We start from the raw sequence: 14,228 nt of genomic DNA, 5'->3' as shown, positions 1-14,228 counted from the left end.
TTTTATTTTTTATTTCTACTTAAAATTGAATACTTATAGTTTTTTAGTGATTTCCTTTTTGCTTTTAGGTTACAAAAATTATAAACTTTCTGTTAGTGCCATTAGTTTTAAAATTTATTTTTTTAAATGTATGTGAATCACTAGTTTTATGAATAAATTTACTATAAAAATAGATTTTTGAGTGATTCCATTTCCTGCTATTTAATATTAATATGTTTTATCATTATAATCAATTTGGTAATTTTAGGTTATTTTAATCAAAACCAGATTTTGTTAATTTTTTTGCTATTAATGTTTTGAACAAAAAATACTTTGTTAATATAAGTTGCATAAAATTTATATAATTTTAGTTTCAAAAATACTAGAGGTTTATATAAGATTTTTAGTTGATTCCTTTTGCTATTATAGTTTTATAAAAGCTTTTTAGTTGATTCTTTTTGCTATTGAAGAATATTATAGTTTTATTTTAGTTCATCATAACAGAATATTTTAATTGATTTTAGTTTTTTAGTTGATCATAACAAATATTGTAGTTTTATGCATTTTATTATTTTTCATGCATTTACTGCTTTTTTGAGCTATAAGACCCGGAAATTGAAAAGCATTTCAAATGAACTCCGAAAAGGTTGAAAATTGGCATGGTATCATCATTTCACCCACATAGCATGTGCAAGAAAGTTGAGAGGGTTACGGCAAAAACTAGATGCACTTCGTGTACAAAACGGACAATCTTTTTCGAAGTATCAGGATTTCATACGGAAACTCGTCTGTTACAAAGGGATTTCATTTTTTTAAACTTATTTGAACTCCTGACTTTTTGTGTGTTCAAAATGCACCATTCAAAGCCACATCATCAATTTTCAATCCTTTCTGACTTCATTTGTTATTTTTCATGCATTTACTAATTATTTTGAGCTATAAGACCCTAAAATTGAAAAGCATTTCAAAATGAACTCTGAAAAGGTTGAAAGTTGGCATGGTATCATCATTTCATCCACATAGCATGTGCAAGAAAGTTGAGAGGGTCCCGGCAAAAGGTGGATGCACTTCGTGTACAAAACGGACAATCTCTTTCAAAGTATCAGGATTTCATACGGAAACTCGTCTGTTACAAAGGGATTTCATTTTTTAAAACTTATTTGTACTCCTGACTTTTTGTGTGTTCAAAATGCATCATTCAAAGCCACATCATCATATTTCAATCCTTTCTGACTTCATTTGTTATTTTTCATGCATTTACTAATTATTTTGAGCTATAAGACCCTAAAATTGAAAAACATTTTAAATGAACTCTGAAAAGGTTGAAAGTTGGCATGGTATCATCATTTCACCCACATAGCATGTGCTAAAGAGTTGAGAGGGTCCCGACAAAAGGTGGATGCACTTCGTGAACAAAATGGACAATCTCTTTCGAAGTATTAGGGTTTCGGACGAAAACTCATATGTTACAAAGGGATTTCATTTTCTTGAACTTATTTGAACTCCAGACTTTTTGTGTGTTCAAAATGAACCATTCAAAGCAGAGACTATTTTGAATGGTGCATATTCAACACACAAAAAGTCTGTAAAGATCGCCAACCCCAACATAAAAAATGAGCATAGATGCGCCTATAGAGAGAATTCAACCTAAATTCATAATAAATTTCTATGAATTTTAGAGAATTCACTCTGAATTTAGGTCAAATTCCCTGTATAAGGGCATCTATTTTCATTTTGAGAGGAGCTCAACAAGGCAGAGAGGGACGGGCTTATAAACCGGTGTGAGCGCCCTTCGGTTGGCGAGGTGGGACTAAACTCTGACCGCAACGAGGGCCAACCCTTTAGTCCCGGTTTGTGGCACAAACCGGGACTAATGGTCATGGTCCAGGGGCGAGTCGCATTGGTCCCGGTTCGTGCGTGAAACCGGGACCAAAAGGTCCAGACGAACCGGGACCAGTGGCCCACGTGGCCCGGCCGGCCCCCTGGGCTCACGAACAGGGACTAATGCACCTCATGGGTCCCGGTTCGTGCAGAACCGGGACTAATGGGCTGGCCAGGCCCGAACGAAAGCCCTGTTTTCTACTAGTGATTGTACTATTCATCTAGTGTACAATCAGTTCTGTTCATTCCAAATCAATCAATCCAACAAGGGTAAGTAGGGATACTTCACAATTTCTTCTAGATCCGTCCATGTATGTGTTAATGTTGATCTAGAATTCTGGATCAATCTGATGCTCACGTGGGTCGTACCATGTCATCAGTTGTTTTCCATCAATGCTTGCATGAATATACATAGTGTAGTCCTTGTTTTACGCCCATTACTATTTGTTTCGAGTGTTCCTACACCTACTCTCTGCGGATCTTGTAATTTAGAATCTGCATGTACCACTGTATTAGCATAATCCAAATACTTAAAGAAATGAAATTATAACTAGACTCTGCATGTTACCACCATATGTAAATCTGATACATATCGGTGCCTACAGCTGTACATGGCATCAATAGAGTGCTTGTGCTCGTGTGAGTGTACTTCATAATTCATTTTGGTCAAATGTACACATACTCTTCAGAAGATATGGAATACGCGTATTCTTCAGAAGATATGGAAGTAATGGGAACTTTCTTACCTGAGAATTAATATTGCATTGGGGACTGTGGCAATGATGACAGTGGTGAGTTGTTTGAATCTATAAGCACATATTATGTGGAAGCTTGAATGCCATGATTTATTCTTAGCAGGTCTTGCAGCTAAGGACATTTATTGACTTAAAGCTAACTCTCTTATGTTTTCTATTCCAATCAGGCTGCAGAGGACAGCTATAGAAACTATGTTTTTTAAGCTTAAACATTTGATTTCTTGTGATCCATTTTATTTTCGCTCACTCAATCCAATCCCATCATACATGTTAATTCATGTTTGTCAGCTTGGCTGTTATCCTGCATCTACTTATACACAGTAACACCCCTGTATGCAAAGACGACATTTGTTTGGAAAAATAGCACATGTATGTTTACTTCACAAAATTGGATATGCAGTTGATGAGACTGTCATATGGGAGCCACTTTGTTTTCTCATTCTTATCAATCATATGAATTGTTGAGAAATTAGAGGTATTTGGTTTTGCAAGGACAAAACTATACTGAAATTCAAATGCTTCCCAACCCAAAATTCAGTTATGTCCATGTTTACAGATATATCGCTTTTGCATGTAAGCTGTTGACGAGCCTTTGCAATAATTCCTCATATGTCTCCCAGTTATGTGCATATTTAGTAGTATTGTTTATGACTCATTATAACTCACTCAATACAACATGGTTTTAGGTGGCTGAGCTAAAGGTTTTCAACAAGTTCATCTGATATGTTTTCCGCTACAATCATCATTACTTGATAGCAATGTTATTGTAGTAAGATAATGTTTTTGTCTAGGCATACGTGCAATTTTTTCCGGAAGTATCCCTAAATGAAAGCTATTTTGCAACAACTAAGTGGAATATTTGAACACGAATATCTTTACATTTTAGGCGTAAATGAACATCTTTACTTACCAATAACAGTACTGAATTGATTATTTGGACTTCATAAAGCAACAAATTGTTCAAAAATGGTCTCACTATTTACCTCTATTTATCAACCAGAACTTCTCTCTGTTATGTACATGTTCCTTCTAATGTGTAATCCTGATGTGTTCTTCCTGTAGGTGCCTCCATCACTATCAATCTCGCATCGAGATGTCGACGGCAATTCCATGATACCCGGTGTGAAGAAATAAGTAAGATGGACTGACCTAGCCCATTAAAGCACTGGCCCGTCTATCCTATTCTTCTCTTATTAAAACCTGCCGTGTGTGCACAGTCGACAAAATTAATAGGGATCCTCCTCGCACTGCCTCTCTCCCTCTTCCTCTTCCTTGCTGCACCCATGGCAACAAGCCAGCAAAGCTCGATTTCACGCTGGAGAATCTCAACCCCTTGACGGAATCGATCGATTTCTCGTCCGAGTGGTCAAATCCTTATCAGGGAGGTCAAATCCTTGCCAGGGAGATTGACGGAGAAGGCTGATTTCTTACTGGTCGCCTTTTTGAGCACCTAGGGCCAATGCGGCATTATGCCAGCGTGCCAATGCCCAGCGTTTAAGCACACCTAGGCAAGCGCCTAACAACGCTTTTTTAACTATGGTAAGGAGTCTATTGCTGGTTTTAACTTGGAATAATTATTGTTAGGCATAGCTTCACTTCCACATTTGCCTGCATATTCTTAAGCTGGTAAAATAGAGCAAAACACGCACTACGGAATGCAGGGAGAGCATGGATTTATTTCTCTCTTCGTTTGTTTATTTGATAGGCCACATTGTAGGGAGAACATGGGTTTATTTTGCTCTTTCTACTTTTGATAGGTAGGGCACAATGTTTCTGTTTCATTCATGCCTTTGTTGCTGACAGTACTGTTGTGTAAATTGAACATTGATGTTCAATGTTATCACATGATTTACACAAACTGGATTTTTGATCCCTTGGGATGCTGCAGGTGCGGATAATCTAATACCAAAGGACTTGGCCCTCAAAATTGCAACCAAGATTAGAGCTGGCGAACGATTTTCAGTTTATGTAGTCATACCAATGTGGCCTGAAGGAATCCCTACCTCAGCCTCTGAGCAGGATTTTTTTCTTTTAGGTAAGCTCTATTTTTGTAAAAGCATTATAGCAGTTATTCTGCAAAAAATTACACGCTGAAGTATGAAAGTCCATGCTATTGTGTTTTTCATCTTGAAGTTAAACTTTTTATACGCATTCTCTGAGCATGATATTCAACTTTATGTTTCGGCTTATCGGCAGGTCAATCATCTAGGTTATAAACACTGCCTCATCTAGGTTATAAACACCGTCTCTGTATTTATATGCACCTATCAGTATCTATGATGCTATTGTCTTTGCTTCTTATCCTAATCTTTTTTATGCATGTGCAGTGGCCGTAATGGATTTCAATTTCTGTAAATTAATTTTTTTAGCGCATTCTGCGTGGCAGGCACATTCGGGCGTGATGGGATTCCGGTCCACTCTTCTGGCAGGACCCTCCTGGTGAACGAGGGTGGCATCCTCATGAAGAGCCTGCAAATGGGGGAATTTTACTACCTAATTCGTCGCTTCTTGTGCTGCATCCAACAAGATGAATGATTCTAATGAACAAGTGGGGGAATGCTACTTCAAGTTGATTGGTTCTAATCTTCTATTTCATTGCAAAATCAACATAACTATTTACTTGTTCCTATGTTTGTAGGTACTCATATCGATCTAATTAATCAGCTCCATATCTAGCCGGTTAGAAGAATGAAGGTTTCTGTATATGTATAAAAGGAAACCAAAGAAGCTTGCATTTCTGATCAAGCTTCAATGAGTGCTAGTGTTCTTGCTTTCCATGTTGATGTATGTTACCTCTGGATGAATCGTCTTCCTGCTGAGAGTTTCCTCTTTCAGTGTTGGAGATGTTGTAGCAGCTTACAATTACTAGGAGAAATAAGTTACCAAATCATTCTGCTTGCATCTGATTGGTTTTAGGAATGTCCTGATCAGTTTCATGTGCATGTGTGAACATATACGTAAATAAAAGGCGGGCATGTCCTTGTGCAAATAGAAGAGTGGAAGGGGCGTCTCCCACCTGACACCGCCCAGCTTCGTCTCAGGCGGCGCCACCCGGTGGCACCCCAACTACTAGTCTCTTGCAATCTGGGCCTCTCCTCGAGCAAAGCTTCCATAGTTCCTCTGTCGCGATCTGGGCGCGAGGAGCAATGGCGGCGTGTGTTGGGTGCGTATGTGATGAAGATCCTCGTCGACGCGTGCATTACGCCGATGCATCAGACGCTCTACGTATTTACTTCTTGGGCAAAGCCAAATGTTTTTTCTTTAACATACAACTATATATGAAGGCCGAGTGCAGGCCAGTTGCAACTAGAAAAAAGGAAACCTGGACGAGGCCTACCCGACATCTGCGTACGTAACCTTCTGGGAGGGCACCCTGGATTTTGGGGCCTGGGGCGGTCGCCCTCACTGCCCCTCCCCAGGGCCGGCCCTGAGTAGTAACATGGGCATGTTACTACTCTATGTTACTACCCATTGTGGCTAATCTAAGTAAGTTACAACTGATGTAGGAGTAGTACGCAAGATATGGGAAGAAATCCCACTAAGGGCCTCTTTGATTAGCAAGGTGTTGGTTTTAGGTGGATCCAGTTTGTGTTCGTCTTCGTTCATGTGGTTACAGGTTTGATCTTTCGGATCTACAACTCTATTCACCGGCGATGGTTGCTGCTCTGGCGCGCTGGTCTTTTGGGCTTTAGCACGACGACTTTCCGACTGTCTACTACAACAAGGTTCTGTGCGTAAACTCCACGTGTGTGCTTCAAATTAGTTACAACATTATAATATCCAAAACGTAAAAACAATCTATCAAGGAATGCTACCTGTTTTTCTTCTTCTAAAAATGGACCTTCTCTAAGCAAGCATCTAAAATATGTACTCGTAATTCATATGGTACTACTCAGCTACTGATCAATGGCTTTGATAGGAGGAAGTCAACTACATCTCTGGATTAGGAAAAGTAACTTTGAGATAGGAAGAAAAGGAGCACTATACACATATTTGGCCCTTCATAATTTTGTTAGAAACAACATTTTCAATTGCAAATCAATTTTTCTATATGCTTCAGATTATATTTATCTTCTCATTAGTTTTTGATGTTCTTGTAGCAACTATTTGCGCATTTCTTCAGCAAGATTCCCGCAGCCACGCGTGGGCATCGTCTAGTATAAGTACTGTGATGGCCCATTGAGAAGAGCAGCTGACACACGCCCTTTACCTTTTTCTCCCTATCTTTCTTTATGTTGTTCCTTTATTTTATCAGATTTTGCTTTGTCAATTATTCAAGGAGAGTGATGGCTGACCGTCTGATGACACGTGGCCGGAAAACACACACATGCGAAAATAATGTCTACATGCATGTTTTAAGCTTTTTTTACTATTACTTACTCCCTCCGTTCGGAGTTACTTGTCGCGGAAATGGATGCATCTAGACGTATTTTAGTTCTACATACATTCATTTTCGAGACAAGTAATTCCGAATGGAGGGAATATATTTTATTGTTCATTTTAGATCATGTGAGCTTCAGCTCACGATAGGACATTCGGATAACATCCTCTTATTTTACAAGGAGACTCGAGTCCGTTACGTAAGACTTCACTACAGCCGACTTAGTAAACCTGCCCAAAGAAGAACTCTACCTCCCACGCCCACAGATCACTATCACTTTATAAACCATCTCTTAGATTTACAGCTCATGCTAGGTGCACCTAGCTAGTAAGGTACAGAAGCATGCCTTGGTATTTTACATGATTATTACAACACACAGATAAACTCCTTAAAACATGGCTTTACATCGGTCGCTGCAAACCTCAGAAGCAGAGCAGTTCGAGCCACCTGATGGCAAACTCAAGACTAGCTACTGCCATGAAGCTAACACGTACAGTACGCACTATCTAGCTAGCAAGCTAGGTGGCGTGCTTGTCGTCCTTGAGACTGCCCGCCTTCTCCTCCTTCACCTGCGAGGTGTCATGGTCTGAAGAAAAAACACAACTCGATCAGTTATTATTAGGCAAAACACAGTTAATAACTCCATATAAGAAACAAACAAAAAGTACCAGGAGGAGGAGGATGGCTCGGATGCGCCTCGGCAGTTGGACGGCTGGACGCCGGCCGGTCGTCGTCCCTCGCGTACACCCCGCCGAAGCCTTCCTCGTCCGACCTCGTGGAGTAGGCCACCCCGAACGGGTGGCTCGTCTCGTCCCTACACCGACCAACCAACCCAATAAAACGGCATGCAATTTGCAAGGGAAAATTACCTGTACGTGATCAACCAAGTATATACTCTTTGGTGTTGTGCATGTCGTCGCGCGGGTGCTCCATGCCCGGAGCGGCCGAGACGCTCCTCCCTCCACGAGCTGCGGCCGCCAACCTCGCGGCGGCGAACCGGCCGAGTACCGTGCTGCTGCCACTAGTAGACAACCTGAGCGAGTGCATGAGAGAAAACAGCTCGTCCGGCGGCGATGCCTCCCCGGAGTTGGCCTGGCGAGAGAGCTTAATTATAAGCCCGTTGCCTCTGCGATGGCGCGCGCCTGGAAAGGCCTGGAGGCGCGCCGTGTCTGCACACGTAAACCCCTTGAAGAAGGAACGAAAGGGACAGGGACGGACGAATCGTACCGGGTAGGATATGAGAATTCTCTGGAATTCCTACGTGTTGCTTGATCGGATAGGCTCTCTCCCATCTTTGAGAATTTTCTAGGATGCTTAGATGATTTGAATTGAAATCCTCACTAGTAGTTTCTTCTATGGATTTAGTTACGGTATCCTTTGATTCATAGGATACAGGAATATCATAGAAATAGAAAAATTATGAAAAATGAGAGAACACGTATTTCATTCTGAAAAACAATAAGAAGTGCGTGAACAGACACTAGTAGAAAACTGGGCTTTGGTCACAGGGCAATATTTACATTAGTCCCGGTTCAGTCACGAACCGGGACTAATGTGAGCATTGGTCCCGGTTCGTGCGGCCAGGGGCCTGCCGGGCCTCGTGGGGGCATTGGTCCCGGTTCGTCCGGCCCTTTTGGTCCCGGTTGGTGGGACAAACCGGGACCAATGGGCCTTGCTCCTGGCCCACCATCATTGGTTCCGGTTGGTGGCTTGAACCGGGACCAGAGGCTCACCCTTTAGTCCCGGTTCATACCACAAATCGGGACTAAAGGGTTGGTCCTAGTTGCGGTTAGAATTTAGTCCCACCTCGCCAACCGAAGGGCGCTCACACCGGTTTATAAGCCCGTCTCTCTCTGCCTTGTTGAGCTCCTCTCAAAGTGAAAATAGATGCCCTTATACAGGGAATTTGACCTAAATTCAGAGTAAAATTTCTTTGAATTTTATAAAATTTATTATGAATTTAGGTTGAATTTTCTCTATAGGCGCATCTATGTTCATTTTTTATAGTAAATAAAATAAATAAACCTTAATAAAATAAATAAAAATAAATAAACATTAATAAAATAAAATAAAATAAACTATAGTAAATAAAATAAATAAACCTTAATAAAATAAATAAAAATAGCAGCAGTAAAATAAATAAAAATAGCAGCAGTAAAATAAATAAAAATAAAATAAATAAAGTAAAATACATAAGTAATTAGAAACAAAATGGAATAAAATAAATAAGTTTTTTGTTGTAAGTAGAAACAAAACAAAATAAATAAAGCAAAAGAGAAAACAAAAAACAGGGAAAAAATTATGCCACCTACTGGGCCACCACGGCCTGAATATGACTTGAAACCCATCCATGGGCCAGGATTCAGGCCCGCAGAAGGCCCAGTAGGCCCCACAGGCAAAGAGAACGGTTAGGCCCGAAAGCCTGCAGTTGAGAGGAGCTCGAGAGGGTGGGCGCAGCAGCGCTTATAAACCACTCTCGAGCTCTCTCAACTAGCGAGGTGGGACTAAACTTTTGACGCGGGGCAGCACAAGGCCTTTGGTCCCGGTTGGTGCCACCAACCGTGACTAAAGGGGGGCATGCGTACCGGTTCGTGGCACCAACCGGGACCAATGCCCCCCTTTAGTCCCGGTTGGTGCCACAAACCGGGACCAATGAGTTGCCTATATATACCCCATCGCCACAGCAGAGCACTCCACAGTGCTCTGTTTTTTCTGGCCGGCGAGGGGAGGGCATTTGGGTGCTCTAGCTCACCTCCTATGCACATGAGGTGTTCGATGAAATGTCTGAGCCACACTAGTTAATCTTTCTCCTCTCGAAACTCGACCTCCGAGCTCCATTTTCCCCGAGATTTGTCTAGGTTTAGCGGTCCGTCACGTCCCGTCCCCGTCTTCACCGCCGTCGATCGCCCGCGCCGATCTCGTCGCCAGCACCACCGTGGTGAGCCTCTTGTTCTTATCTTCTTTCTGAAAGAAAAAAATTCTTACTTTAGATAGATACGTGTCTAATTTGTTATTTTTATTATTCCTTCTTATTACATAGTGCGATGGTTTTGGTATCCGCCCCCGTCGGCCCTCGTCCTGTCTATGATTCGGATGTGGTATATATTATCTTTTTATAACTATTTGGTTCATTTATTGTTTATGACAAATATGCCGACCAAGGTGACACAGATTTTATTTATCTAGGAGGTGGTTGAACCGGAAATTCCAACCGACCCTATTGTCGAGAGGTTAAATTTAGTTGAAGAAGAAAACAATTACTTGAAGAAAAAAATTGAGGAGGAGAAGATGATATTGGAGTTGCATGTTGCGGATGTCGTCGATGATCACAAGATTAAGATGGATGCAATGCGCTTGAAGATTAGAAATATTAGAAAATATGCCATTCATACCAAGGCTTGGTATCATTATGCCGTTGGATCAATTGTTACCTTGGTTGCGATTATGATCGCATTTGTTTTCGCATTGAAATGTTTTACATAGTTTCAATGTATGGTTTAATTAATTAGATGCTCTGGAGAGCTATATGTTGTTAGATGAGAACTATGTATGTACTTTGGTTTTAATGTGATGATGAACTTGTTGGAAATATGCCCTAGAGGCAATAATAAATTGGTTATTATTATATTTCCTTGTTCACGATAATCGTTTATTATCCATGCTAGAATTGTATTGATAGGAAACTCAGATACATGTGTGGATACATAGACAACACCATGTCCCTAGTAAGCCTCTAGTTGACTAGCTCGTTGATCAATAGATGGTTACAGTTTCCTGACCATGGACATTGGATGTCGTTGATAACGGGATCACATCATTAGGAGAATGATGTGATGGACAAGACCCAATCCTAAGCCTAGCACAAGATCGTGTAGTTCGTTTGCTCAGAGCTTTTCTAATGTCAAGTATCATTTCCTTAGACCATGAGATTGTGCAACTCCCGGATACCGTAGGAATGCTTTGGGTGTACCAAACGTCACAACGTAACTGGGTGGCTATAAAGGTGCACTACAGGTATCTCCGAAAGTGTCTGTTGGGTTGGCACGAATCGAGACTGGGATTTGTCACTCCGTGTAAACGGAGAGGTATCCCTGGGCCCACTCGGTAGGACATCATCATAATGTGCACAATGTGACCAAGGAGTTGATCACGGGATGATGTGAGTTACGGAACGAGTAAAGAGACTTGCCGGTAACGAGATTGAACAAGGTATCGGGATACCGACGATCGAATCTCGGGCAAGTAACATACCGATAGACAAAGGGAATTGTATACGGGATTGATTGAATCCTCAACATCGTGGTTCATCCGATGAGATCATCGAGGAGAATGTGGGAGCCAACATGGGTATCCAGATCCCGCTGTTGGTTATTGACCGGAGAGTCGTCTCGGTCATGTCTGCGTGTCTCCCGAACCCGTAGGGTCTACACACTTAAGGTTCGGTGACGCTAGGGTTGTAGAGATATTAGTATGCGGTAACCCGAAAGTTGTTCGGAGTCCCGGATGAGATCCTGGACGTCACGAGGAGATCCGAAATGGTCCGGAGGTAAAGATTTATATATGGGAAGTCTTATTTTGGTCGCCGGAAAAGTTTCGCACTTTATCGGTATTGTACCGGGAGTGCCGAAAGGGGTCCGGGGGTCCACCAAGGGGGTCCACCAGCCCCGGGGGGCCACATGGGCTGTAGGGGGTGCGCCTTGGCCCATATGGGCCAAGGGAATCAGCCCCAAGAGGCCCATGCGCCAAGAGATAAGATAAATGGAGAGTCCTAAAGGGGGAAGGCACCTCCGAGGTGCCTTGGGGAGGAAGGACTCCTCCCTGGCCGCACCCTTCCTTGGAGGAAGGGCCAAGGCTGCGCCCCCCCTCACCCTTGGCCCTACATATAGTGGGGGGGGGAGGGAGGGCAGCAATACACAAGCCCTGGCGCCTCCCTCTCCCTCCCGTGACACACCTCCCTCCTCCCGTAGCGCTTGGCGAAGCCCTGTTGGAATCCCGCTACTTCCAGCACCACGCCGTCGTGCTGCTGGATCTCCATCAACCTCTCCTCCCCCCTTGCTGGATCAAGAAGGAGGAGACGTCGCTGCTCCATACGTGTGTTGAACGCGGAGGTGCCGTCCGTTCGGCACTAGGATCATCGGTGATTTGGATCACGACGAGTACGACTCCATCAACCCTGTTCTCTTGAACGCTTCCGCTCGCGATCTACAAGGGTATGTAGATTCACTCCCCTTCCCCTCGTTGCTAGATTACTCCATAGATTGATCTTGGTGATGCGTAGAAAATTTTGAATTTCTGCTACGTTCCCCTAAAGTGGCATCATGAGCTAGGTCTATGCGTAGTTTCTATGCACGAGTAGAACACAAAGTAGTTGTGGGCGTCGATGTTGTCAATTCTTCTTGCCGCTACTAGTCTTATCTTGTTTCGGCGGCATTGTGGGATGAAGCGGCCCGGACCGACCTTACACGTACGCTTACGTGAGACAGGTTCCACCGACTAACATGCACTAGATGCATAAGGTGGCTAGCGGGTGTCTGTCTCTCCCACTTTAGTCGGAACGGATTCGATGAAAAGGGTCCTTATGAAGGGTAAATAGAAATTGGCATATCACGTTGTGGTTTTACGTAGGTAAGAAACGTTCTTGCTAGAAACCTATACAAGCCACGTAAAAACTTGCAACAACAATTAGAGGACGTCTAACTTGTTTTTGCAGCATGTGCTATGTGATGTGATATGGCCAGAAGATGTGATGAATGATATATGTGATGTATGAGATTGATCATATTCTTGTAATAGGAATCACGACTTGCATGTCGATGAGTATGACAACCGGCAGGAGCCATAGGAATTGTCTTTATTTTTTGTATGACCTGCGTGTCATTGAATAACGCCATGTAAATTACTTTACTTTATTGCTAAGCGCGTTCGCCATAGAAGTAGAAGTAATCGTTGGCGTGACAACTTCATGAAGACACAATGATGGAGATCATGGTGTCATGCCGGTGACAAAGATGATCATGGTGCCCCGAAGTTGGAGATCAAAGGAGCAAAATGATATTGGCCATATCATGTCACTATTTGATTGCATGTGATGTTTATCATGTTTACATCTTATTTGCTTAGAACGACGGTAGCATAAATAAGATGATCCCTCACTAAAAATTTCAAGAGACGTGTTCCCCCTAACTGTGCACCGTTGCGAAGGTTCGTTGTTTCGAAGCACCACGTGATGATCGGGTGTGATAGATTCTAACGTTCGAATACAACGGGTGTTGACGAGCCTAGCATGTACAGACATGGCCTCGGAACACATGCGAAACACTTAGGTTGACTTGACGAGCCTAGCATGTACAGACATGGCCTCGGAACACAAGAGACCGAAAGGTCGAACATGAGTCGTATAGCAGATACGATCCACATGGAGATGTTCACCGATGATGACTAGTCCGTCTCACGTGATGATCGGACACGGCCTAGTTTGACTCGGATCATGTATCACTTAGATGACTAGAGGGATGTCTATCTGAGTGGGAGTTCAATAATCAGATGAACTTCATTATCATGAACGTAGTCAAAAGGTCTTTGCAAATTATGTCATACGCTTTAGTTCTACTGTTTAAGATATGTTCCTAGAGAAAATTTAGTTGAAAGTTGGTAGTAGCAATTATGCGGACTGGGTCCGTAAACTGAGGATTGTCCTCATTGCTGCACAGAAGGCTTATGTCCTTAATGCACCGCTCGGTGTGTTGAACCTCAGAGTCGTCTGTAGATGTTGCGAAACATCTGACATACACGTTTTTGATGACTACGTGATAGTTCAGTGCGTAATGCTAACGGTTTAGAATTGTGGCACCAAAGACGGTTTTTGAAACGTCGCAGAACATATGAGATGTTCCGAAGACTGAAATTGGGATTTCAGACTAGTGCCCACGTCAAGAGGTATGAGACCTCTGACAAGTTTCTTAAGCCTGCAAACTAAGGGAGAAAAGCTCAATCGTTGAGCATGTGCTCAGATTGTCTGAGTACCACAATCGCTTGAATCGAGTGGGAGTTAATCTCTCAGATGAGATAGTGATGATTCTCCATAGTCACTGCCACCAAGCTAGTAGAGCTTCGTGATGAACTATAACATATCAGGGATAGTTATGATGATCCTTGAGCTATTCGCGATGTTTGACACCGCGAAAGTAGAAATCAAGAAGGAGCATCAATTGTTGATGGTTAGTAAAACCACT

The 14,228-nt window shown here is 42.5% G+C and overlaps 1 protein-coding gene and 1 long non-coding RNA gene across 2 annotated transcripts; one reads left to right on the top strand and one right to left on the bottom strand.

Moving 5' to 3' along the window:
* Positions 1-3,446: 3,446 nt before the first annotated feature.
* Positions 3,447-5,580, top strand: LOC120967367 (uncharacterized). The gene is made up of 3 exons (XR_012186804.1): positions 3,447-4,154; positions 4,504-5,163; positions 5,254-5,580. It is a non-coding gene; the product is annotated as an uncharacterized lncRNA (long non-coding RNA).
* Positions 5,581-7,248: 1,668 nt separating this feature from the next.
* LOC109773534 (uncharacterized) lies at positions 7,249-8,171 on the bottom strand. The gene is made up of 3 exons (XM_020332223.3): positions 7,892-8,171; positions 7,665-7,810; positions 7,249-7,582 (listed from the first exon to the last, which is right to left on the bottom strand). Exons 1-3 carry the CDS (start codon positions 8,041-8,043, stop codon positions 7,515-7,517), a joined length of 366 nt encoding a protein of 121 aa, XP_020187812.1. The 5' UTR covers positions 8,044-8,171; the 3' UTR covers positions 7,249-7,514.
* Between the last annotated feature and the right edge of the window lie 6,057 nt (positions 8,172-14,228).

Source organism: Aegilops tauschii, chromosome 6, assembly GCF_002575655.3.
Source record: "Aegilops tauschii subsp. strangulata cultivar AL8/78 chromosome 6, Aet v6.0, whole genome shotgun sequence".
In the NCBI taxonomy this organism is placed as follows: Eukaryota; Viridiplantae; Streptophyta; class Magnoliopsida; order Poales; family Poaceae; genus Aegilops; species Aegilops tauschii.
The sequence above is the reverse complement of the archived record's forward strand: the minus strand, read 5'-3'. Positions and strand labels throughout refer to the sequence as shown.

Coding starts and splice junctions, on each gene's coding strand:
- LOC109773534 (XM_020332223.3), bottom strand. CDS start 8,043: ATGCACTCGCTCAGGTTGTCTACTAGTGGCAGCAGCACGGTACTCGGC. Junction 7,811..7,891: donor GACATGCACAACACCAAAGA/GTATATACTTGG, acceptor TGGTCGGTGTAG/GGACGAGACGAGCCACCCGT. Junction 7,583..7,664: donor GAGCCATCCTCCTCCTCCTG/GTACTTTTTGTT, acceptor TTTTTTCTTCAG/ACCATGACACCTCGCAGGTG.